Source organism: Falco punctatus, assembly GCF_963210335.1.
Source record: "Falco punctatus genome assembly, chromosome: 6".
NCBI lineage: Eukaryota > Metazoa > Chordata > Aves > Falconiformes > Falconidae > Falco > Falco punctatus.
This window is the reverse complement of record NC_137585.1, coordinates 17867791-17893807: the sequence shown is the minus strand read 5'-3', so window position 1 is coordinate 17893807 and position 26017 is coordinate 17867791. Positions and strand designations below refer to the sequence as shown.

Below are 26017 nucleotides of genomic sequence, written 5' to 3'. Positions count from 1 at the left end.
TTTAGAGGTCACTAAAAAAAAAAAGTCAGACTTCTCTTAAATGAACAAAATCCTTCTTTCCCAAACATTTTACTTCTGCTTTGCATGCCAGTTTATTTTTCCCTGGAAAAAGAGGTAGAATGGAAAGGAAATAAATGAGGGAAAAGATTTGTTTGTTTTAAAACCTGTTTCAAAGTACAAAACTTCAGAGGCAGCATACAGAAGCTTGCGACATCATGGTGTTTTGATACTTCCCTGTTGTTTGGAAAGGATTTCTGTTTATAATATGACCTTAAACCATCATAGTAGAGAAGAATAAGGTTTACCAAATTGCTGCAAGTAATTTGAGAATTCTGTTAGGCTCCAAGTAAATATGCAAATACTTACTCTGTTACCCAGTAGGATATGTAATGCATTGCTTATTGGCACAAGCATTGTCTGGGAATATTCGAAGTAACTGAGCAGACAAATAAGATAGATCTTAATGATATATAATGTGATTCTTGAATTTGCTATGGAAAAGTGTAATTTCAAAAGTCAATGCATTATTCTAGACATCGCTCTGTTCTTCTCAAGATGTCTTTTTTAAGTTATGCCCAACACTTCCCACATACATAGTTTCACTTGCACAGTTTCCCTCCCCTGTCAATTAAAGCTTATGCACAGACGTGCTTTGTGAGTCATATTTCCACAGTAACAGAGAAGACAAAAGCAAGTTTTGGGACCTGGTAACCCAGAGCTTTTATCACAGTTATCTTCTGAAGAGTTTTCACAGTCTGTAAAACACACTCTTTTTTGGTTTTGTCTTTTCACTGTCTTGTGAAAGTGCTTTTCACTGCATTTTGGGCAAATCAGTGCCCTGAAATGATTTTACCTTGCTGTGCAACAGATTATGATGGCAGAGCACAGCATGGTCTCTACTCTTTCCCTTAGAACAGGCCTTCCATACGTCTTTGGTAGGGCATGCTTCAGGACACACAGTGATCCTAAGCAAAACCTTGTGAAAAGAAACTCGGCTGTGGGCTGTACGAAAGGAAGGTCCAGGCTTTACTCAGCTTCTGAGCTGCAGCTTTCTTATTACTCTTAAAATTAAATAGCTGTGGAAACTTGGCTACCTTGCCGATTCCAATGTTGAATGCCTTGCATTATAAAAGAGGCTGATCTCCATGCTTGTGATGGTGGGGAAAGAGCTTTGCACCACTCTACTCATATACAGCTTTATCAGGTTATTTAGTGTTGTTCATCTTGCAAATACATATTTTCTTTTCTCCCTGGGTCACCAGGCTGCTTTGCACAAAAATCCTCCCTTATTATAAGCTCTGTATTTCTGCCAATTAAAACCAGCTAATTTAATGACTAAGATTTCTATCAAGTTCCAAGTTTATCCATGTTGAAGTGCCTTACGCTCATACAATGTATTTACCACTCCGTAAGAACAGATGTGTCATTGTAACTGTACCACTTTATGGGTTGAACATTCTGACTGGTCTCATATCATTAAAATTATATGTTTATCTGAATCCAAGCTATTAAAGTAGTCTTTCTCAGCTTGTGAGCAGACAAACTTGAAGGGAACATAATAGTATCACTTACCTAAGATTTCTCTAAATCCCTGTCCAGAGCAGGCATGGAAGAGTACGATGACTATAAGTTCTTGGCTTTCTGGTCTTAATGAAGTGGAGAATAGTCCTATGCATAAAATTCCTTCTGCATTTCCATGTCCACATGATGTGAAACTCTTCACCTATGAGCTTGATTTAGGATCATATATTTGTAAGATTCTTGTCTCCTTAGGTCTTGAATTACTGTGTAGGATAATAATTTATTGTAATAATTCTATTTAGCAAGCTAGTAGATTGGAATTGCATTTGGTTTTCTTTAAAAAAATACCTAGAATCCTGAGACATCTTGACATAAAAATAGTAGGGCTAGGGATCCTCCCAACATCCCAAACAAATGAGATATTTCTAGACAAAAGGATTTTAAGTGCATAATTTCTTTTCTAGGAACAGAATTAAAAACATAGGTCTGTTCAGTTTCTCAGGGATGCAAGATACTAGGCTTGGTAGGCGGCTTTTTATCGTTGTCAGGTGATACACTTTAATTAATCGAGGAACTAATGTCCCAAAGTGCTGAGCAACTTCAGCTACTCTATTGTAAATAGTGGTCATTTGTGGTAGATTTTTTTAAAGAGACTCAGATAACTTCTCAAGATTCTTGCCATATGTAATTTGGATGTAGTGCATTGGCACTTCTGGATACCCTAGTACCTTTAAAAAAGTGAGTCTGGAGTACCTGCTGTCGATCACTGGCAACATTCAGTGCTGATGCTTATGTAATTAGCACAGCCTTCTTGGCTGGAGTATTACCAAATTCAGCAGAGGATGAAATTTTTGTGTAGGAACACTAATTCCCTTCCTATTGTTTTATTTTTTTGTTGTTGTTTGCTTGAACCTGTTGAGCTTCATTTATCTTACCATGCTTTAAAATCACTGGAGCTATACTAAACTTGTCTCTGATGTACAGCAGCTACCTAACCTCTGATTTTCTCTTCCCTTGCCTTCCCTTCCACTTGCTGGATTCAAGGATGCACGATTTTCTGAATTTGTGGTGGTGGAATGCCTACTGGCTAGTACCATGGGTCCTGTGGCAAAGCAGGGTTGCAAGGTTGCCCTGCCAGTGCATGAATTACAGGGCTGGCTATGGAGCACTGTGAGGAAGAGCAGCTAAGTAAATCTTGCATACCATGTGTAAGACTAGATAGATCTCTATTGACTTGTCAGGGGATGTTGTTGCATTCCCTTATACGTTTTAATATTGCTTTTATTTTTAAAATGTAGAGTATTTTGGTGGAAGGTGCTGCAGACATTTATATTGGCAGTGTCGGTTACATTCATTCCAACTTTAACAACTCTTCAGTATGGTAATGGAACAAGACACCTTTTGCTTTGAGAGTATTTTTTTATAGTCAATGAAATCCATAAGCCCCTCAACTTCTCTCAGTGATTTGTGTAGAACAAACTGGAAGTGCCAGCTCAGTTCTGACTACATGTATTTCCACATCACAAAAACTATGTTTGAAAATTATAACTGCTGCAATAAAAAAGCAGAAGTCTTGCTTGGGTTGCAGTAGAATCAAGATTAGGCATGGCAGAGTGGAAGCATGAGCCCCAGGATTTGAATCCCGCAATCTGAGTGTAAAGTTTTTGCAATCAAAAAAGAGAGGAATAACATAAGAATAAAATAATACAGTTGTTGAACATTTGTGGTGTAACTTGGAATACCTAAAAGAAAATTTAAGAAATCACAGACTAGATAAAAGTAACAGTAAAGGATAGAAAGGGTCCATTTGAGAATAGAGGAGAAATTCCGGGAAGCAGTCACCCAGGAGTAAGCAAAGCGTTAATTTGTCATTTAAGAATTACACAGTCTGCCATCAGTGCATACTTCTCAATTGAACCGTGAAGCTCTGATTCCATTTGAGAGACTGAACTTCTATTTATCTGTTAGAGTCTGGGTTTCACTTAAAATCTGATTATGTGAAGTGATTTAACTAGAGGTGTATCTGATCCACAGGTGGGTTGGAGCTTACTCCAGAGCTTTGTGCCTGTGCGGCTTTCTACTTTTTGTTCTTTGTGATCTTCTTTTGCAGTGGGAGGCATTTACACTGTGATCCAGACAAAAGCTAAAACTACAGCAGATGAATGGGGTGAAAACTATTTTCTGGTTGGTCCCTATTTTGAGCACAATGTGAAGACTCAGGTGGAAGCATGTGAGCCTCCACACCTGGCAGTTAAGAAGGCAATGGACACCATGAAAAGCCAAGGGTATCAGGTAAATCAGATGTTCTACTGCTTCCCAGGGCAACTAAGCTGACTCTGAGGGGATTACAGTTTTGGTTAATGCTCTTGCTGTTCCACTTGACACAGCAGTCCTGGTCAATGTCACAATGGGAAGGGCTCAGAATCCACTGTTAGAACAGCAGAGTCAATTCATTAAAGGTTATTTTTGAGGAAGAAGCAGTTTATCCAATTACAGGTTTTAACAGTCATTTATCTGCAAGTCTGCCTAATTGGATTAATGACTGATTTATCTGGTCTCTAAATACAGTGAGATTTTAGTAGATATATGACCTTACTTTGACTGAACCCTTACATTTGGTGTTCTTGTGCTAGAGAGAGAACAGCTTTCCACTAGCTCACAATTTTTCTTGTTACATTACATTCAGTTGAAAGCTAGAAAGGGACAAATCACAGGTAGAATTAAGAAAAAGCACCCAACTGACAAAGAATCTGCTTCCTCAGATCAATGAGACTATCTGCCTGTTCCCTAGGAAGAGATATTAAACCATAGCACAAGGAGTGAATTCATCTGTGTTTCCTACTCACTTTTTAAGCTGTGTTTTCTGTGTGATGTTAGTCAAACCTCATAGCTTTTCTGCTGCTCGGTTTCTCCAACAATAAACTAGAAATAAACTTCTTCCTATAAAGGTGATCTGCTGCAAGGAATAGAATCTGCTGTACTGATGGGCAAGCTACTAAGCTGCAAGCAGCTGCAACCTGGAGGACAATTGATTACCTGAAAATGGGTGGAAGATAACACGTGTTAAATCTGACCTCCTTTCTTGAAAGTCCTCATCAGACATCTAGAACTAACCTTCACTCTGATTCAGCACTGAGTCCCTCAGAGATGCTGTTTGCAGGTGGAAAAATTGTCTGCTTAAAGTGTGTGCCTAACAGATGTGAAATGCATCGAGAGGCAGCAGCAAGGAAGCATTCTTACAAGGTTCTGTTGCTGAGGGGCATGACACACTTTAATGTAGAAATTCATAAAGTTCTTGGACTGCCACTAGTTGTGGCACTGGCAATGTGTTATGTCCCTTCGCAACAGCAGTTCTGCTGTTAGTGAGATCTAATGCCCTATTGCCTCTTATGTAGAAGTATATTGTCAAATATCTATGTGCCACAGCTTTGGAAAGTGTCTGCTGGGGGCACTAACATTATGTGATGCTTGCATTGTTCAGGTTGAGGTTCAAACTAAAAGGTCTAATCTAACTTCCATTTCATATTTCTAATCAGATTTTTGTAAGTGATCAAGTTTTCCATGTTGCCTGTTGCTTACAAAGAGATGTCTGCAAGCTGTGCAATACTCCTTTGTTTGGAAAACAGCTAGAGACTTGTGGGGCAGATTAATTGCAATGCTATATATACACTTCATGCTGTTCCAGCAATATATTCAATTTAATCAGCCAGCCTAACATGTGCATTGTGCTGTTGGAGTATTCATATATAGCAGTAAATCTGTCCCAGGTACGTCAAGTATAGCTTTGATCTCTAATAATGATGCTCTAATTTCCAGTGCTTATCCTATTAACATTTATGTCTGGATTTTGCTTATGCATCACAATGGATCCCTTTACACTAGGGGACCTAGGAACCTTCCAAACTTCTCAGGGCAGGGGTATTTCTGGCTGAAACCTGACTCCCTATCTAGATGAAGTCTGCATTCACACAAACTCCCTGCTTTTTAACCTTATTTTCCTGAATAAGAAACCTGGATAACCTGAAATGAGTACATAAGGAGCTGATCCTCCTTTACGCACCTGTCTTTGTTACATCAGGTATTTTTTGTGCAAACAGATCTTGGAGCTTTCATCTCGTTGTTTTCGAGACCTGAGCTCTATTCAGCCCATTCTAGTGTAAGGCCTGGGTTTAACCCCTGAGGTCTCAGGGGCTGGTGAATGAAGAGAGATTGAACAATGGCATAAAAAGATTCCTCCACGTGGGGTGTAAACTGCACTAGCTTCCTTATAGTACCTTCTTCTTGCCAGTTAATATGTCTCTGCTGCTACAGTCATTTTGATGGTAGAATTAATGTGAAATAATTTGACTGCAGACTGGTACAATCTGTAGAGTGGGCCCACTTGCATTGTGTTGCTTTATGACAGTTCAGCCTGCTCTCCTGGTTGAGCAGGCTGGCAAGGTAGGTTATATAATTAAAGTTCTAAATACTCTAAAAGGTGTTTAACTATACTGATGCAGATAAAGCAGGAAAGCTGTATGTTTAGGCTGATGTGGTTTTAATTGTTATTACACCTTCAGATTGTTCTTTCTACTCTGCCAAAGTGCATCAACTGTGCTGCTTGGGCAGAATGAGGAAATGTCATGGTAGGTACAGGTCACAAGCACCAGTCCTACAAAATCTGTCAGAAGTAATCTTGTGTAAATGGGAGAAAACTGGTGACAAATCTGACTGGAAGAAAGTAATTTAATAAGAGCAAAAGTGGCATAGATACTTCAATAAGAACACGACTTCATTATTCAACCAAGTGTAGTCTTCCTATGCTATTTTTCATGAAGAAAGTTAACACTGCAATGAAAATCTAAAACGAAAGTCGTAAAAGCAAAATGTTCCTAAAGACTGTAGTTTCCTTTTGCCCTTGCCTTTGATCCAGTATTACTCCATGTATTTTGCAAGGAAAACCACAAATCCTCAGTATGTAAGACTATGTTCACATATTCCTTATGTAAAATACTTAAGATTTGATGGATGAAAATATTTATGCTAACTGGCCTTGACATTCACTTTAACATTTTCTGCTTATATCCTTGCCTTTTTCCCATAGGTCTATTTTGGAAGATGGCTGATAGAGGGCAGCCCATATGTCTTACTGTTCGATATAGGAGCAGCAGCTTGGAATCTGGACAGGTGGAAAGGTGAATTTTGGGATGTCAGCAACATAGGGATCCCTTTTCATGACCAAGAAGCCAATGATGCTGTGATATTTGGATCGTTAACAGCCTGGTTTTTAAAAGAGGTAAAGTTTTAAAATCTAGATATTTTCAAACCTCAGCCTTGTTAGCAGGGCAAAAAAAGCTTTGGGATATGATTCTTGTTCTCCAGTTCGAAAACTATGATTTTAAGGAAGTTGATACCTGTTGTAGATCAAATTTGTGTTAAAAACTTAAGATTCAAGTGGTCATTTAACTGTTTTTTTCCAGGAAAATAAGGGAGTGGGGGGGTGGGACATGACAATGATGGCAGCGGTTGTCCTATATGAAATGTGCTGTGTCTTTATTGTCACTTCCCCCTCTGTTTCTTCTCAACTCCATTTGTCCCCAGATGCTCTTTACAAGTAGGATCTCAAATTCCTTTTTTCTTCTCTAGTTGAGTAGTTGGTAATAAAGTTGTCACACTCACAAACTGTCCTTGAAGAAGCCAGTCAAGCCATATCTCAGCAATTAGCTATTACCTTGCACAGGGAACGTAGACAGAATTACAGTACTGCAACTTCACACGTCACACTTCCATAGCCTACCTGAAGAGGGGAGAGTTTGTTAATCTGTAGAATAATCTGTCATAGGTGCTCATGATTTTCTTATCCAAACAAGACTTTCAAGAGCAAAAGAGTAAGTTAAAACAAAAAAGGGTGACTGCTTGCCAGAGCTCCCCAACACTCTAGGAAGGATACTGCACTGAGGCACCAGTAAGTACATGTGATTCTTGGTCTAAGGATTAGGGCTGATGGGAATCGAGACACACAACCACTTAAAACACTGCACTGCTTTGTCATATGGAAGAGAGCAAGCACACAGAAGAAGGCATGGAAAAAAGAGGTTTCTGGGGCTGGAACAATGGGCAGGATAATGTGTTTCATGTATGTTCTTTCTAATTTCAGCTTTCCTGTCAGTTTGCTGACAAACCCAATGTAATTGCCCACTTCCATGAGTGGCAGGCAGGAGTGGGTTTAATACTGTCTCGATCTCAGAAACTTCCTGTTGCCACAATTTTTACTACCCATGCAACTCTGCTTGGGAGATACCTGTGTGCAGCCAGTATAGATTTTTACAACAATCTTGACCAGGTAAGAGATGTTTTCCTCATTCTTCCTTTTTTTCAGCTAATTAGCTCCTGGGTCCTTTTCTGTTTACTGTGCTACACCATATATTGTATTTTCTTATTTCTGTGTGATTGCTTATGATTGACCCACAGCTGAGTGATAGGTTGTCGGTTCCAGAGCAGAAGCAATAGTGTTTGTAAGACCATGAGGTGCCTAGGTATGAGTGCCTTTGTGTCATCTGGCAGGTCTTAAAGCTCAGTGAAGTCTAGAATACTTGCACTGCCTTCAATGAACTTTGATTTACCAGGTTTGCACTGCAGAGTACTGAAATTAATTCAGCCTCCAGTCAAATCAGCGTCTTAGCCCAATCCACTGATACATGGAGTAATATTTCAGCAGTACAGGCTTGCCAACAGAGATTATTAACCTTCTTTTTCAAAGGTTTCAGACATATTTTCAAAAGCAAGGGGAGAGTTATGGGCCCCATGTATCACTGCAAGTCAAGTGTCCTTGAGACTCTTCCCCTTTGTGTTCAGGAAAGGCATTTATTGCTTGAGTTGATTGCTATGGTTTGGGAGTTACTGTTAGCAGTGTGAGTAACCAGTGAATGTAAAACCTGTTCAGCTGTAGTCATCATCTGACACTTCAGGTGCAGCCTCACAGCTCTCTTTCTTAATGAAAGGAAGCAGGAAACATAGCCAGCAGCCCTTCTCTTGCTGAAATTACCCTGGAATTCCATTTATTTTTTTCTTCTTTCCCCAGCTTAGTACTTAATTCTTGCAAGTCATGATAAGTCCTTTTACTTTCAAGCTTTTTGGTTTAGGCTTAATTTCTAACTGGCAGATGTAGGAAGTATTTTCTGGGTTCAAACAACCTACATCTGTTTCTTGGAATTTTTGTAAACTGTCTAGTGGTTTTGGGTTTCATTGTTCTCTTTCCACTCCAAGCATAACAGAAACCAACGTTTCAAGGGCCCAGATGTCTTTAGCCCTGCTTTCAGCAGAGGTACATTACATGATCTGGGATTTCTAGTATAGTTACAGACAAACTGAGTTCAAGACCTTTTTGCATTCCAGCACTTACTGAGGGTACAGGTAGTTAAAAGGCTAAAATAATTGCCTTGTTCACTGTCCATGCATTTCCTTGGCTAAAATCAGTGAAGAAAATTGTTGGCAATTTTCAGTTGGATGTTTGAAGCTTGACACACTGTGGAACAGTGTCATCCAAAGCTAAGGCCCAAGTAGAAGTGTGTTACTGGCCTTATTCAAAAGCAAAGAATAGATTGCCATTCCCTTGTACTTCAAGGAAAGAGTCATTCTTACTCCTAAGTCATCTTACTCCACTTTTTTTTTTTTTTCTTTCCCACCAAAAGCAACTACTGAATCTACTGAACACACTAACAGTAAAAGACTGCCTCTCCTCATTTACTTGTATGCGTAAAGGTTGCACATGGTAGTGTTTAGGGGGAATTCTCTCTGCCCAATATGAGATAATTGTGGTAATAATAGGTGGTTATTTCTCCTAGGCTCCCTGTATCATCAGTGGAGTTACACTGATTGTGAAGAGGGCAGTGTAAGGCAAGCATCCTCAAATTGCCATCTGAAAGATCTGTCCCCATCTATCACCCAGGAAAACTAGTCTACTAATTTAGGTATGTTTGTCAGGTGCATTAATGAGGCAGCATGAATAACCCAGTCATGCAGTCTAGAAATCTGGATATTCCTACTCCCCCCATATTAATCTTATGTGTATATATGCAAAATCTAGCTTTAAAGTCACATTAAATTGTTTTTCTCTGGAGAGAGCTAGATTGAAAGAACTGAAACCATATGGTTTCAGGTTTCACACTTGAGAAAGTGGGGACTTTTCAGCAGTAACTTTATTTGCCCTTGCCACCTTAGATGTAATTCGCTAGTAGGGAGGCTATAGTTAAAAAAAAAAAAAAGGGGGGGCTGGGGAGGGCATTTAGAATAAGAAATTAGAGTTTAAAAAACAAAAAAGGATGTTGACTGTTTTACAAACTGATGTTAAAAATACTATGTCAAAGCCTTGCCTTCCTTTTTTAAAGGAAATTCTAAAAAATTTTGGTTTGTTTGGTATTTTGGTTTATTTGGTGATCTAAGTAGTCAGGCAAAATAGTCTGCTTTTATAAAAAGCAACTTTTTCTTCTCTTCGTAACTTTGGGGGCCTCACCCTTGTTTGTGTACTCAAAAGAAAAATTAATGATCTTAAATCAGAGCAGATGTACAGATTTTTTAATATACTTATAATCTAGTCATATTATTAATATAATTTTTACTGTTCATACATGACACGGCCAACTTCATGTGATCAGGTACTGTCCATCCTTCTGCAAAGCTTCACAAGTCATATTGGTACCTATCAGCTATGTCACAAATACAGAAAACTATATTCAGATTTTATTCTAATATTTGAAATGAAACATTTATTAGTTGTAAGTATAATAATGAAGTGGTGTAAATAAGGGAGGAAACTTACGGATTTCTAGACCATAATGCTTTATGCCCCCTGGGGAGAGATTGACATTTAGAAGTGTTAATAGAGGAAACGATGCCAAGCTGTTATACTACTGTTTGACGTACTTACAGGGTACTAAAGCTCTTCCTGACAAAGTTAACTTTTAGTAAAGAGACCAGATACCTTAATGAGGCTCCTTTTGGCTCTAAAAAGTTCAACTTGGCCCAAAAGTCAGTTGAGAAACATGAAAGGTTGATGTAGAGTACAGTAATTAAATTATACATATAGCTAAGACTTCAGAGGCTATTCTCATTGCTGTCTTCTGATAGTAAACTATTCAGGTCAAACAACCAGTTTTTCCAGTGAAGAAGATTCTCCAGGGCTTCCTAATGTTTAGTCTCTGGATGAGACAATATGTTTTTAGGGCATGTCATCACCTCCCACCCCAAAGTACAAAAGCTAATTTCCCTGTTGCAGTGCTATTGCATATTTTTCTTCCTTTAAAGCATAATAATAATTGACTTCAAGTTCTCTCCTGATCCTGATTTTATGGTTAGAACACAATTTCCACCAGCTTTAAGCACAGCAGCTGAGATAGGTGGGAAAGATGCAACTGTAGTTATGTGCTGTGCCAGATATCACAGAAAAATGGTTGCGGTGCAAAAGGAAAGGGTATGGCCTAATTGTGCTTAGAGGCAATCAGGCATGTAGAGCTCCTACAGAGAAGAGGAAACCTCATGTTCTCTTTTCTAGCCCCCAACACAGTCCACAAAAAGCTGGCTTAGAACACCTGCTAGAGAGAGCTCTACTCAGCTCTCTGAGGCCAGGTGCTTTCCTGTGATGTTGAAGGTTTTAACAACGGGATCCACAGGCAAAGCCACAACATGATTGTTTGATGACTGATAAGATATTTACCTGGCATCTTCACAGTCCTTTTTCTCCTTCATAGTGCCCTGGGGGTGTGTGACCAGTGCGTTGTTCCTCCCTATAATGTTTCCTGTTAGCCCCGAGGCTAGCACGCTCTCAGGTCCTCCACTGTCCATCAGCCCTGCCTGCTCTGCACACACATGTGCATCCATGTGTACCTGCTGGCCACACGGTGTGACACTCTTCCACTTCAGTGTCAAACCACTCCTGTAGATAAGCAGGATCAGAAGATACGAAATGAGTTGAAAGATCCCTTTAAAAAATATAAAGGAATACTGAGATTTTCTTTCTTTCTCTGGATTCCAAGTTGGAAATGCCACTTTAATTCACCTTCCTAGCAAAGCTCAATAGGTGCCAATTGGCACAAGTATAGAGGGTACAAATGTATTCTCTGAAGTAAGCCAACGAGGTCAGTAGCTTTACACCAGAGAATACTTTGACCCAAATCCAAACCTATTTGGAGTGAAGGTCAGTATCAATGATCAGGCAAAGGGCTGTGCAGCGCAGGGTGGCTGATAGTTTTGCTAGCACTTCTGTGAACAATGTCACCAGCCCCTGTCAGGTGGTAAAACTGGAAAGGAAGGTCATGGTCTTCTGATAGGCCTCATAAACACTGGACCCATGAAAACTTGACCTTCAGCCTTACTAGTCTTTTGGGGAAAAGGTAAGAATGACTTAGTGAAGGGTTGCCACAGTGTGATGCATGATTCTTTACAGACTCCCTAAATCACATAGAGGCCTTAACTGTAGGCTACCAAAAGTCTTTGTTTCATGAACTGAGGGCATGTGTCAGCCTGTAAGCTCTAAGAGGAAATTTTCTGGGGGACTGAAAAGCTAATCAACCTAGCAGATTTGAGCTGTAGGTTGCTGGAAGATAGGAGGGTGCACTATGGATGTAAGACTGTAATACTCTCTGATTCCTGACCTCCTCCCGAGCCATCTGCTCTTTGCCTCTATCAGAGACAGGATCTTGGTTCTTATACAGCATATGAGATTATACAATTACTATATTCTTACAGCCTTAACTCGGGAGAAATTTAGCTGCCTCTTGCTCCAGTGGAAACCTGGGTGTTAAACCCTTAACAGTGTGCACAGGAGCACAGTGAGTGCCAGAGGTAACACTGCTGTGTCCTCAGCAGCGTGTAGCAAACAACAGATGAGCTATGTCTGAGCTAAGGAACCCTGTGGCCATAACCATGTAACAGCTGTTCAGTGTGTGGTTTAGTTCTTCAATTCACATTTAATTCACTCTGATACTGGAGGAAGGAAGGGAGGAAAAACAAAAAGAACAAAACAGAAGGTGACTTGCATGGTAACAGGCAGCGTGTGATAGTTTTATCTACTTTTAAGCATCTGAAGAACTCCGGGTAAACGGCTGGGTCAGGGACTGCTAACTCTGGTTTACTGGGTTGAACTCTTCCAATGTCGATGCCCTAATTTCAATAACAAGCAGAGTATGTTATGAGCTTAATACCTAACAGAAGTCGAAGAAGTTTTATAGAACTAAATAGTCCAACCAGCAATGCATTTTTTTCCCCAGTGTCCCCATGTCCACTGTAGCTTTTGCAGCAGTGACAGTCAGGTTGTATTTGTTGCCAAGATAAACTGAACCGAAGTAGCTAATCCAGAAGACAGGAAGGTCTGTGAAAAAAGTTCTGAGCTTGTGGAACCTTTTTCTCTTCAGGAAGAACTGACTTCTCAGCTGAAGATCAAGAATGTTAAACTTTTATTCCTTTCCCAATTGTTTAAGAGGACTGACTTATTTAGGTGGGGTTGTTTTCTTTTAATTTTATTCTACTTTTGTTAGTTGGGTTTTTTTTTTTTGGTTTCATTTCATCCCTATAGGGTTTTAAATAGACCAACACCTTTCATAAATTGACTGAGACACGCTGATGGTCCAGGCTAGTTCATAGGTGAATAGAAAGCTGTATTTGGAACAGCCTTTTTGGCAAATGGTCTAATCTGGAATTTCCTCTGAGAGGTGACAATCTGAAATGCTTTTGTGGAACTGGCATAATGAAGAAGTTTTTAGGTTTCAACCTCTAGATACTTATTACTTAAAAATCACTGAGTTATAATGGAAAAATCATGGATTTATAATGGAAAAAATGCTCTAAAGAGAAGAAAAAATATTAGTTTCATTCTTTATTGCCTTTTTCCTTATATAAGGTTGCTCTGCCAATGTGTTACTCTTTTATTTAGACCTAGCAACATTTTACATTCTGTTCATACAAGTGCAGCTGAATCCAGTTTGCAAAGTGGTGGAGAATTCTGTCACAAGAAGTCTAAAATGAAAAGTGCTAAAAATCCCAATGAAAATGAACAGTCAAGAGCTTTTATGTTGACAACATAGGAGCACAAGCTCTCGTTCCACTTAGTACAGTGTTGTCAAGACTGTCACTGAGCTCACTGTTATGCAAAGCTGATCCGCTTTGTTAGTAGAGCAGCTAATGGAAATCTGACTTAAGCCAGGAAGTGTAAATTTTGTTCCTTTTTGGCATGGCAAAGCTATGCATCAAACCTATACCTTTTATTTGAGATACAAACTACTTACAAAAACATTGACCCTTGAGGTAGGGTTCAGATGGTGAAGGGATTCTATGTTATTTATGCAGAGGTGTTGCAGTTATTCATTATCGAACTACATACTGTAATTCTGGTTTGAATTTTTCTTGGTTTAACTTCCATTGGCTTTCATCATCCTTTTTTTTTTTTTTTTTTTTTTCCCCTTATGAAAGCATAGTTTAGTATCGGTATCTAGAGCATGTGTGCAGACTCTGACAAGTAATTTTTCTGTCTTTCAGAAAAGTACTTGCATAGTTAGTATAGTCTTTCCTCTCTTTTTTCCACTCCCAAATGATTCTTCTTGTTCTGTTGTAAATAGTTTGCAATTTGTCTGTCATTTTGAAGTAGGAACGTCTGATTCGGATTCATTACTTCAGCGACTGTTCTCTGTTTCCAAGAGAAACGTAACACCAGTATCCCACAACTGCTTGATGTTCTTTTTGCATTCCAAGATCATCTTAGCGGTGTTAAACAGAATATCATGCTGGGAGGCTCAGTGATTACCTACTGTGCCCCCTAATGTGACAAATTTTAAGACATGTTATACTCTTCAAATGGATCCATAAAAAGGACAGAAATAAGCTGAAATTGCCTCAGAATTGCATTGCAGCAAATGCAAGTTTTACTCCAAAGCATTATGCCTGCAGAATGTCTTCCTGGTTTGCTTTGAAATTAGAGCAGCCTTATAAGGGAGACATTTTCCCCTATAATCCTTGCCATCATATAAATTTTTATAATCTGCTTGGTCTCTAAGTCAGAGTAGGAGGGGATTCTCACCGGGAACAGCAGTGGAATATTCACAGGGAAATGGATATTGAAGTTGTTAGTCTTTTAAAGTCATTGAGGGAAGAAACAGCTGGACTCAATGATCTTAAGGGTCTTTTCCAAACTCAATGATTCTATAAACAGTTAATCTGACTTCAACTGTTTTTTTCCCCTGAGCGCAGCTTTGATTTGTGGCTTTGCTAGTGTTCCCATTTGCTGATAACAGCAAACAAACAAAAGTTAGCATGACGCACTTCACAGAGGTTTGGCTTTGCTCTTGCTGAATGTGAGTCCTGTGGAACATAGTTCACAGGTGCCTGATCTAGAGCAGTCAAGCATTCAGACTGCAGAGCTGATTGCTGAGCAGAAACATTGGCTTGGGGGTGAAGAGCAAACTGCACTGGTGTTCTGCTTCATTGCAGCATATCGGCTCAATACAGTGCCAGGCCCCATGTTGCTTCTAATTCTGGAGCCAATGCTGTCGGAGCAAGCTCAGCTGTCTTTGCGCAGCACCGTGTGGACTAATTTTGTCTCCTGCACAGTCTCATTAATTAAGTTCCATTTAACCTGCCCTTCAACTTGTCTAAGGCTTATTTTCTGAAGTCACTCATCTGGCCTGCTCAGAAGTGCACAATGAGGGTTCTTACTCCACACTAAGTGACGTCAAAGGTCAGGATCTTCCTTTACCAATTGGTGGAGGAAATTGCTGGAGAGCGAGAGCAAATGAAATGTGAGAAGTCTGTGACCTTGGTTTATACTTACTAACAGACATGGAATTGTGTACCTTTGAAAAAGTGCGCCAGAAGTCATGCAAGCATGTGCGAAATAAAATCTTCCCCGTTTCCAGAAGATGAAAAAATTAATAACAATGAAGAAGTAAACATCAATATGTGTATGTGTTAAATGTAAAAAATGCCTTCATGCAATCAAAAAAATAAAAACTAGGAAGAAATAAGCCATAATGCTTTGAACAGTCCTATTATGAACCTTTCTCCCAGGGAGTGTCGATCTACAGTTAATGAACATGCCCCAAATCTAGTTTTTAATAACATTTTGTAAAGATCCCTTTCTTGGTAAGAAAGGGAAAAGAGAACAAAAAGCTTTTAAAATTTGGCCTGCTGTTTTTATTTACAATTCATCAAGATTGCTGTTTGCAATTTAAACATTATTTTTAACACAGTCAGATGTATTTGAAAAAAATTGCATAGTTTTGACTGTGCAGTGGTACCTCATCCATTTGTGTGTCTGCCCAGCATGCTAAAGACCTGTTCCATTTTATATCTTTGGTGCATAGAATGGTTGAACAATCATAATGATTTTTGGTTTTGTTATTGTTCGATATGTGTCTTCCTACCCTGTTTACAATATGTAATTAAGATTTCTGCTCTGAAGATCATATCTGTGATTTTCTTTACAGCTGTTTTGCAGTATTCATCAGTGGTATCTATGAAACATTAGTTAATTAGTTCACCACACTTACATGAAGGGAGTTAGATATATCATGAGCATTTTTTTAGGGGAGTTTTTATCAGAGTTAGCAGTGCAAAGTACTCGAGTGGATTTCAGATGTAAATGTGAATGCTCAACACTTCAACAGATCAGATTCAAAGATATTAAGGTACTCTCCCATTAAAGGAGGAATACGCAGCTAAGAACTGCATGTGAATCGGTTTAGAGTAAGCAAAGCATTATGCTAGAGATCTGTGGAACTCTGAGTCAAATTATTGCACCTTTATTTTCTTCTTCCTCTACCCTCCTGCCCTTTGCTTTTTCTACCGTTCAACGTCTGTGACAAACAAGTTGTATGTTCTAGAGAAAAGATCTTTGACATGGTTGCATTTATGCACCAAGGTTCACATGGGGAATGCATAAAATATGACATATGATGATATAACTGAAAAATGGTATCAGAATGATTGGCATATTATGTAGTAAAAAATATTTCCTAGCTTTTCTAAACATCTCTTTGGCAAGCTTAAAAACTCTTGACATACAGGATCATCAGTACCAAAAGAAAGCATCGAGTTTCTCTAGAACTTTTCAGCTGAGATTTTTCAAGACTCATTTTTTGGTCACATTAGGGTAGCATTTTCAATGAATATAGTGGGAGCCACTTTCCCACCAACAGTGTAGCACCACTGTAAAATTAGAGTGCTCAGTGGATAGAGGAACTTTAGTTTCTTAGCAAAATGGTTGTAAGATATATATATACATACACACACACTTATGTAGGTAAAAAAAAATATTTGCTTAAATCTTGTTCCCTGAAATGGTTTACAATTGCTGAAATTTCTTAAAATATGTTTTATACTAACATTAAACATGGGCTTGGCATGAAAAGTCAGTCTAAATAGCTTTACTTCTGACTAAGTTCTAAAGTACTAAAGGCAACTAGCTGTGGCAAAGGTCAGATAGTCCTAACTATAGAAAGTGCTGTCTGCAAAGCTTATCATAATGGTTAAATCTGTTATGGTCAATGAGGTTACAGGCTCAAATGCAATCAAAATCAGACTGTGCATCTAGCATTAGGCAGTGATAATGACAGAGCTTGTTGAGAGTCACTGTCATTCTCCATGTAACTCACACGGTCTATTTGGTGCCCATGCTGTTGACCTTAGGAGGCCAGTATTTCTGTTCCCAGAGGTGAAACATCATGTAAAGCTGAGAGGATGGTAATTTAATTGTAATCACTGACATCCCATAGACATTATTCTTTCTTAGACTACACTTTAGTGATTTTTTCAGTGGACTTCATTAGTGGACGTTCGAACTTTTAAGCATGGGCTCAATAGGTGTAGTGCATTTTCTTCCCATCAGGATAGCACAAGCTCAGTTAAAAAAAAAGGGTAGCTGCAAGGATTAAGAGTGATTTAGAAGTATGTTGGTATTTGAGATGGTCTTACCTAGCAGCTCAACTTACACCTTCTTCTAGAAATTAATGGAGTTCAAATTGAAGTAAAAGGAACAGCAAAAAAATGGTGGAGTTGGAGGAAGAACATCACTAAATATCAGAAAATTTCTCATTTTCTATTTTTCTTTGTTCCCTCAGGATTTGTGACTGAGTCCTTACATCCCACCTCCCCACCACAACTTCATTTCTCTCTTACCTACCCATGATTCCCACCATTCTACCCAGTCCCCAGGTTCTTTCCTATCCCCATTCATTTTTCCTTTTTTCCCCTATACCTTCAGTTACCAGCAACTTCCCTGCTCTCTAGTTTTCCAACAAGCCCAGGCAAGACGCAGCATGACGTATTGCCAGCCAGCAGGTCAAATAGCATAGATCCTTACCTTTCATGGGATCATTAATCTAGACCTCCTTCCACTGCAGAACTGCCATTTTTTCACAAACATGCAGGAACTGAGACATCTCTTGCTCCTTCAAACTCTTTGAGGCTGATAAAATGGTTCAAAACCTAGAAAGACAAACCAGCAGCATAATCACATGATTCTTATTCCCTGGGGAAATCAAGCTTAACGCAACAGACCTTTGTGGTGATAAGTCTGATAAGCATATCACACAGGTGTGTGTTTGTTTGTTTTATTATTTAACAGTTTGACATTGACAAGGAAGCAGGAGAGAGACAGATTTACCATCGGTACTGTATGGAACGGGCCTCTGTACATTGTGCCCATGTGTTCACCACAGTCTCACAGATAACAGCTGTGGAAGCAGAACATATGCTTAAAAGAAATCCTGGTAAGACCTGATTTGTTTTCTTACATTTTCTCTGAGTTCCTACATCTCCTTAGACTGAATGAGAATAACAGAGAAAGGTATACAAACATGAAGAGCAAGGGTACATACATAGGTATGTCTGGCTACACTACAGACAATAACAAATTTTCCAAAGTGCAGATAGTATCACTTGAAACTAGTAGTATATGTATTCCAGGAGAAATCAAGTTTGGCACCATTTCTTAACTGCTTTCAGTACCATTTCAGGAGAGCCTTAGTTTAACTCCACGGATGTTAGGCTTTCTTTGCCAGGACATCTCAGCTTCAGGAGTTTTGTCAGTAGCAGGGTTTCCAGTGATGGTGATATAGTCTGGTCAACTGATGAAAGCAGAAGCTGGAACCTTTGTAATACACTTCATCAGCTTTTATGGTGTAAGATTTGTTGCTTTGCTAGAGGTGAGTGATAGATTCTTTTAGAAATGTAGCAAGAAGTTTCATATGCAAAACAGAATGTTAGATGAGTTTTACTTTCCAGTGCTAATGCTTTCTTAATATTTAATCTCTTAAAAAGAAATGAGAAGGCAAAAAACAAGCTGTAAATCAATACGTTTTGTTTCACTCTATCTCTCACAACTAGGAGTAGCAGTGTGGTTGTGGTCATCATGATCTTAGGACCTAACCATGATAAGTTGCATAGACAGATATATTTTCTATTAGACCAACCAGTGCCATTTGAAAAAAATAGTCAAGATATGTGCCCAACAGTTTGTCTGATTTTTCCCTTTGCATTAGTCTCATAAAATATGGAACTTACCAACAAATCTTGTTGTTCCATGCATGGCATTTGAATAAGGTCATGATCCCAGTGCGATACGTTATTAAAGTTCTTTTTAAATCAGCACAGTGCTTTATAAGGACAAGCGAAAATACTCCACCTGCAGGTAAGCATCATGGGGGCAAAAATGCACAAAAGTTTTGAGACTGTTTAGCAGGTATGTACACATCTTAGTTGGTTATTTTAAGTATAATAATGCTCAAATGGCTTTGGTTTTTTTTTCGTTTGCTTATTCTTTGTAGTTTTTTTTAAGGTAAATCACAGTGCTAATAATACTTTGGGGCAGTTATCCTTGTTAACTTCAGTACTTCAACTCAAATCATGGTTCATGCATCAGGATAAGAGAGTTCCCCATTGGATCCTTTGACTCATTCCTGACTAACTGTTAATAGGATGATGAATTTAGAAGATTTTTTCCTTTTTATGTTAAACATGACAGCTATCTCTTAGAAGTAGTTTAAGTGTTCACTCATCTAATCTGGGATATCTCTGAAAGGCCTTGTTTTTTACAAAGTGCAGAGCACTTGACCTCTGAAAACCAGCGTTTTGAAGCTGTTTTATATTGGCATGAAGTTTCTGCCCACAACAGCTACTCTTGAAAATCTTAGTTTATGTTTTGGCATTTTAGGAAACTGAAATGGGTCTGGATCCAGTTTAATTTGGGAGAGAAAAGCTGTGGACTGCTCACAGATAGAATTTCAGTTGAAGCTGAAGGGAATTCCATGCAGAGATTCACAGGCTTGAGCTTTTTTTTATTATTCTTGCAACTTTAAAGAAACTAAGTAAATATATTTAATGTTTGGATTTAAAAGTTTGTGATACATATCATGCTTCGTGTTGACAGAGCTAGGAAAAAATTCCATAGAAACTGATACCCCAAATCCTAGGAGACACTTAGGAGTGAAAATATGTTCTGATGGGAATAAGTAATAGTTTCTTTGAATCTTAGCCCACAAATAAACTGTGTAGGAATCTATTCTCATACTATCTATTCTTAAGTTGTGAAACCAACTTAGACATTGGCTGTTCAGAAAGGTCAGCGATCCTTCAGTAGATCATTAAGCTTGAATTCTGCAAAGGAATGTGAATATTGAAAGAATGTGTACACTTCTTGACCCACTTTGAAAATAAACTTTTAAAAGGGGGATGTTGAATTGGCACAATTAACTTTAATTTACATTTGAATTTATTCAGATGTAAACTGAAGTAATATATATATACACAGAAGTAAACTTTGTAACAGAGTTGTTAACTAATAATAACTGAGGAAATGTAGTAAGTAGTGCAGTCTCTGTTTTCTCATTATTAAACTTGGATTATACTTGGATTATAATTCAAATTATAAATCTCATCATTTGGAAAAGACCTTTTAAAATTCATTCGACATGACTGCATAGAAAGATTTTGCACCAGGACAAAGACCAGTTTACCAGTCTAAACTTGGCAGAATGACTGCTTGCATTATACTGATTTCACTTGCTGCTGTTATTTGATCAATAATTTATCAAACCATATTTATCAAAAGCTTAAGTATCTAATGCTGAACCTGTTTTCTTTGACATATCATGCAATATTCTGTCAGTGATCATAAATTATATTCCTGTGATGTGAAAACTGATATTATGGGATTTCTAATATTTTCATTCATATATGAAATGTATTTCTCAGTAGTAGTAGAGAAGACTTTGAATCAAAATTTCAAGAGACTGAAGTATTGTTTAAGACCTAGATCTAGACTTTGTATCTGTATATATTTCATCAAGATGATAGAAGCAAACTGAAAAAGTATGAGTCAACCCTGAATCTTAGTGATTTATCAACAGAAAACATCATACTGTGCTATCATTACACAAATTAATGAAAATTTCTTTCCTATAAATATGGAAGTCAAAGTATTCTGATTTGACCTACTTTGGTCAGTTTTAAAACACAAATGCCATTCATTCATTAAACAACAAAAAAATCAAACCACTTAAAATAGGAGCAAAGCTCTCTTCCTTTACTTCTTCCCTGGGGCAAGGGCACGTTGCATCGCTCATATTCAAAATATTATTTTATGTTGAGCAGAAATAGTAAACTGGATGCTTTGGACCACCACATCTGTTCGGTATCTCAAAGGCTTAAATAAGAGATGAATCGAGCCCCAATCCTGATGAAAGGGTAAAAGACGCTGCTGTTGAATCAAAGAATATGGGAGTAGGTTATATACAGGCTGATGATGATGAAGAGTGTCCAAAACTCCCTGATAAATACATCTGAAAGAGTGGATGGAAACTGGCCAGAAATACCCAGTCAGGGCTTCTTACTTTATTAGGAAGAACTTTAAATGGTTGCAGTCTCAAAGCTATGTCCTGCATGAGCCGATTCCTCCACGCTGAACAAGAAGCAGGTCAGAGGAAGGAGAAGGTATGTTTTTGGTAAAGACAAAGAGAAATGGAGGAGGATGTTTCTGCTCTGGTGATCCCCCACTCACATGAGGCCACATAGGTCTTTGTGCAGAGCTGGTCCTAGGGCTAGGTAGCAGAAGACATGAATTCAATTCTCCTTTCTTGCCACTGAGAACCAAATCTGAAGTACCTCTCAAGTAAAGATTTCTGATTTTCTGGTAAAGGCTGGTCTTTAGTTTCAAGTGTGGTACTTCAAGACAGGTCAATTGAAATTTTTGGTATTTCATGGTTACTAATAAATGTATTCTTTTTATCTACTGCTGTTTAACCTCGAAAATCTAAAAGCACTTTACAAGATAAATATTAATCAGGGATCTCTTACCTGGCAGGGGAATACATACACTGCTAAAGCAGACTGTAAATTTCAAGGAGGTCATTAGAAATGGCTGTGGCATTTGCATGAAAAATGTCAGGCACATGTACAGGACAGCATATGGAGAACTGATTGTACTACTTTTAAGATCATCCTGATATGTAATTGTCCTGGTTTCAGCTGGGATAATTTTATTCTTAGTAGCTGCTGTAGCTCTGCGTTTTGGATTTGGTGCGAGAATATTGTTGATAGGACACGGATGGTTTTGGTTGTTGTTGGGTGATATTTATACTAAGTCAAGGACTTTTTGGTTTCTCAGGCCCTGCTAGCAAGAGGGCTGGAGGGGCATGGGAAATTGGAAGGGGACACAGCCAGGACAGGTGACCCAAGCTGGCCAAAGGGATATTCCATACCATACAACATCATGCTGGGTATATAAGCTGGGGGAAGAAGAAGGAAGGGGGCGACATCCAACATTATGGCATTTGTCTTCCCGAGTAACCTCTACCCATGATGGAGCCCGGCTTTCCTGGGGATGGCCGAACACCTGCCTGCCAGTGGGAAGTAGTGAATTAATCCCTTGTTTTGCTTTGCTTGCATGCACGGCTTTTGCTTTATCTATTAATTCTTATCTCAACCCTTGACTTTTACATTCCTTTCTGATTCTTCTTCCCATCCCTCTGTGTGAGAAGGGAGTGAGAAAGTGGCTGTGTGGGGCTTGGTTGCCAGCCAGGGTTAAACCACGACAGTAATCGGCCAAAGGAACCATAGATGTTTTAAAGACATCTCTGTATCTCCAGAAATAAGAGACAGTTTTTTATCAAGTCTGATGCTTAATGCTAGACATGCAAACCTTTGCTTTTGGGAGAAGGGACAAGAAACCCTGAATGTCAGGCGTCCTTGACTGAAAAATCACAGTAGAACTAACATTCAAGTCCTGTATCGCTGGCAAGGAAGAGACTGTACTCCCATCAGTAACCCTGATGTGTGTGTGGAGTTAACCATGGGCACTGAGATCAAAGGAGATACTGTTTTGTTTGTGTGAACCATGTGTGGTAGGGAATTAGATCTTACTGAAGGTCCTTTGGATGATGCATAGAACTTTTAAACACAGTTAACGATTACTAGACACCTAATGACACTTGCCAAGAGAATAAGCATGAAATTGGCACCAGTGTATCCTCTAATAATTAGCGCTCCTTGCTGCTTTGAAGTTTCTTTGTATTTAAAGAATCTCTGGTGTCACAAATTAGTATGGGTCTGTTTAAGTCAGTTGTGTTACTATGAAATACATCTGTTGGGGAACTGGCCTCCGCTTTTGTTTCCATACATGACTTCCACAAGCCAACTCAAAACAGGTTTCTTTCCTTTTACTTCAGCTCAGTTTAGGGCAAGCCTTTAAATAGGTGCTGTGCTCTACCAGAAAGGTGAAGAGAGACTGAATTTCAGTGTTGGCTGGAACATACTATGTCTATCTTCTATGTATATCCTGCGACTCTACCTTAGAAGATACTGGAAATGAACAAATTTTAATTGTAAAATGCTTTGGAATCTTTGAGGAGAGTAGCCATAAGTGTAAAGCATACTATTCTGTGGTTATTTTTAGCGGAAATCCAACAAACTACTGAAAGGTCTTTTAAAAACTGTTTCTTATATTCTCCCTTTTCTGGTAAATCCTCAGAAGTTTTAACAGAACAGACTTCTCTTGCGCCATGCTGTAAACAAGTGCATAGTGCAGCACAGTTTCTGCTTTCAAGAGTTTTCAATCTGTAGTGATAAAGCAGGCAACAGTGGTATCAAGAATAAAAGAGGTAAGGGACATACTGAGAAAAAAAAAAAAAAAAGTATGGCTAAATGGAGACATTACTTAAGTCTTGATGGGACGGAAGGGCATGTGGAGACCTCACTGTCCAGTAGGGTCTATGCTTGAGTACAGGTCAAAATAGTACCAAGCCACTTCAATGCTATAGATGGTGGAGTGCCACATACAATGGCTTTGTGGAGCAAGCTGGGGAAGACCATTGTGTTAAGACAGTGCTGTTCCCTATCGTGAGTGATAAGAGTACATAAACTCTTCATATACTGACAACTGAAAGACACATTGGTTCTTGCCTTAAAGATTTCTCTGACTCTGAAGATATCTACCTCTGCCTTTTCTCTGCTTTTCCAGATGTTGTCACCCCAAATGGCTTGAACATTAAGAAATTTTCAGCAATGCATGAGTTTCAGAATTTGCATTCCATGTACAAGGCTAGGATCCAAGAGTTCATTCGAGGTCATTTCTATGGGTATGCTTTTACTTTTCAAAAATTAGCAATGGTTGTCCAATGCTATTTAAAGCAAGAACCAAAGCAGGAAGACTAACAAGTACTTCACAGAGAAGGTGAAATGTTACCAATGTATTCAAATATCTGTCTGGGATGTTTTAGTCAGAAGCTAAAGGAATTTTAGACACCAGTTCTAACTCTGCTTAACAGATTGTGGGACCAGGCAGAAGATCTTGATTCTTTTTCATTTTTTACCCGAGATGCAGTTTATCAGATTAAGATAGTTAACTAAATTTAAAGAAAGCAAAAAAGCCTCCCTTCCATTATTTTCTTGGAATAAGTTCCTCCAGAATAGAAATCTGTTGCGTGTTTTGTTTGATTATATTTTGAGAAATACTTCGTACTTGTTTCTGTTTGCTTGGTTTCAGCCACCTTGACTTCAGTCTTGAGAAGACCTTATTTTTCTTCATTGCTGGGAGATATGAATTTTCCAACAAAGGAGCTGATATGTTTCTAGAAGCCTTATCAAGATTAAACTTTTTGCTGAGGGTAAGAAAGCTTCTTCAAATGTAGATAACATAGAGCTTATGCTCAAATGGAAGTCACCTGCAAGGATTTCTATGTCATACTCTGGTTTATAGGAAAATAATTAGAGGATATTCAGAGTTTTCATAAAGCTCTCTCGCTGAATCATTTGAGTATACAATGATCTCAGGCTGCTTAAAAATAATTGATTACATAGTCAAAGAAGTTAATCCATGGTTACTTCCTTGTTTTTTAGAGAAAAACACTGAAAATATGATTCAAGAATTTACCTTGAAAGTTTACATATTAGAAGGCAAATAGAAATAATCCTTTAATGATGCAATTAAAAAATACCTTTTTAAGGAAACTGCTTAATTCATTAGGACCTGACCATGATCTTTTACATCTTTGAGTACTATTATCACATTGGATGGGAATCTTGCATCAAGATTCACAGTGTGGCAGTGGCCTGAAGAATAAGCATGGGGGAGTCACTCCCGCTTCTGTTGCCTCAGGTGAAAAAATGAGTGCAATGTTTCTATATGCCTTTGTGGAATACTTTAATGAAGATAAGACCTGGGCCTTGTCATAAGCAAAGAGCAAAGCACTTGCCACCTACAAATGAGATTGTTGAAAATGTCTCCAGATGTATCCCAAAGACTGATACATTTAAAATAAAAATCATGCTAATAACTTTCAGTCATCTAGCAAGAATCAATTATCTGTTGTCCCAGACTCTCTCTTTTGTACTCTATCATTTCAATGATATGGAAAACCTGGATTAAAATCTTGATGCTGTATTGCTAGCTGGGCTAAAAAATATTGATTTTCAAGGCCCTACGTGCACTTGTTCTACTGCCACCTTCTATTAATACAGCGTTAGAGCCTGTGGACTTTCTGGAAATAATTAATCCATTCACTGACACAACAGGTTGCCTCACATAACTTAAGTATTTCTTCTACAACTTTGCCAGACAACTGACTTTTGTTGTTTGGCAATGCTGTGCAACATCAGCTACCTGGTAGTGGTATTTAGCATGGCTGTTAACTATGAATGCTGATAATGCGGAAGGTCTTAGATGATAAGAGGGAAAGAATTGCTTAAGCAACAATTGCAGCAATCTCTGATTTTATCTGATGGTTTATATGACATCAATGACAAGCTAGGCTGATGTCAAAAGAAACAGGCTAGTTTTCCAGAGTTCTCTAGAACCAGATACTGGCACTTGCTTCTTCCATAAGCTGAGCCTGGCTTTATTGAGATATTGTTCCAATATGAATGCCAGCACCCGAATAGCTTTTCAAAGAACACTTGCTCAGTAACTATTTCAAGAGGTAATTCCATGGGGAACAGCAAAATGCCTGCATTATTTGTGAATTTGTTAATGATGGTACTT

General features: G+C 38.6%; 1 protein-coding gene across 2 annotated transcripts in view; it reads left to right on the top strand.

Annotated features, from left to right (window-relative positions):
* The window catches only part of GYS2 (glycogen synthase 2), a 60627-nt gene that overhangs the window by 19478 nt on the left and 15132 nt on the right, over window positions 1–26017 (top strand). For both annotated transcript variants that reach the window (XM_080392668.1, XM_080392667.1), the window contains 6 exons: window positions 3632–3813; window positions 6605–6796; window positions 7658–7843; window positions 18110–18254; window positions 23999–24116; window positions 24524–24644. In XM_080392668.1, coding sequence (XP_080248794.1) covers window positions 3632–3813; window positions 6605–6796; window positions 7658–7843; window positions 18110–18254; window positions 23999–24116; window positions 24524–24644 — 944 coding nt within the window. The remainder of the gene's footprint in view (window positions 1–3631; window positions 3814–6604; window positions 6797–7657; window positions 7844–18109; window positions 18255–23998; window positions 24117–24523; window positions 24645–26017) is intronic.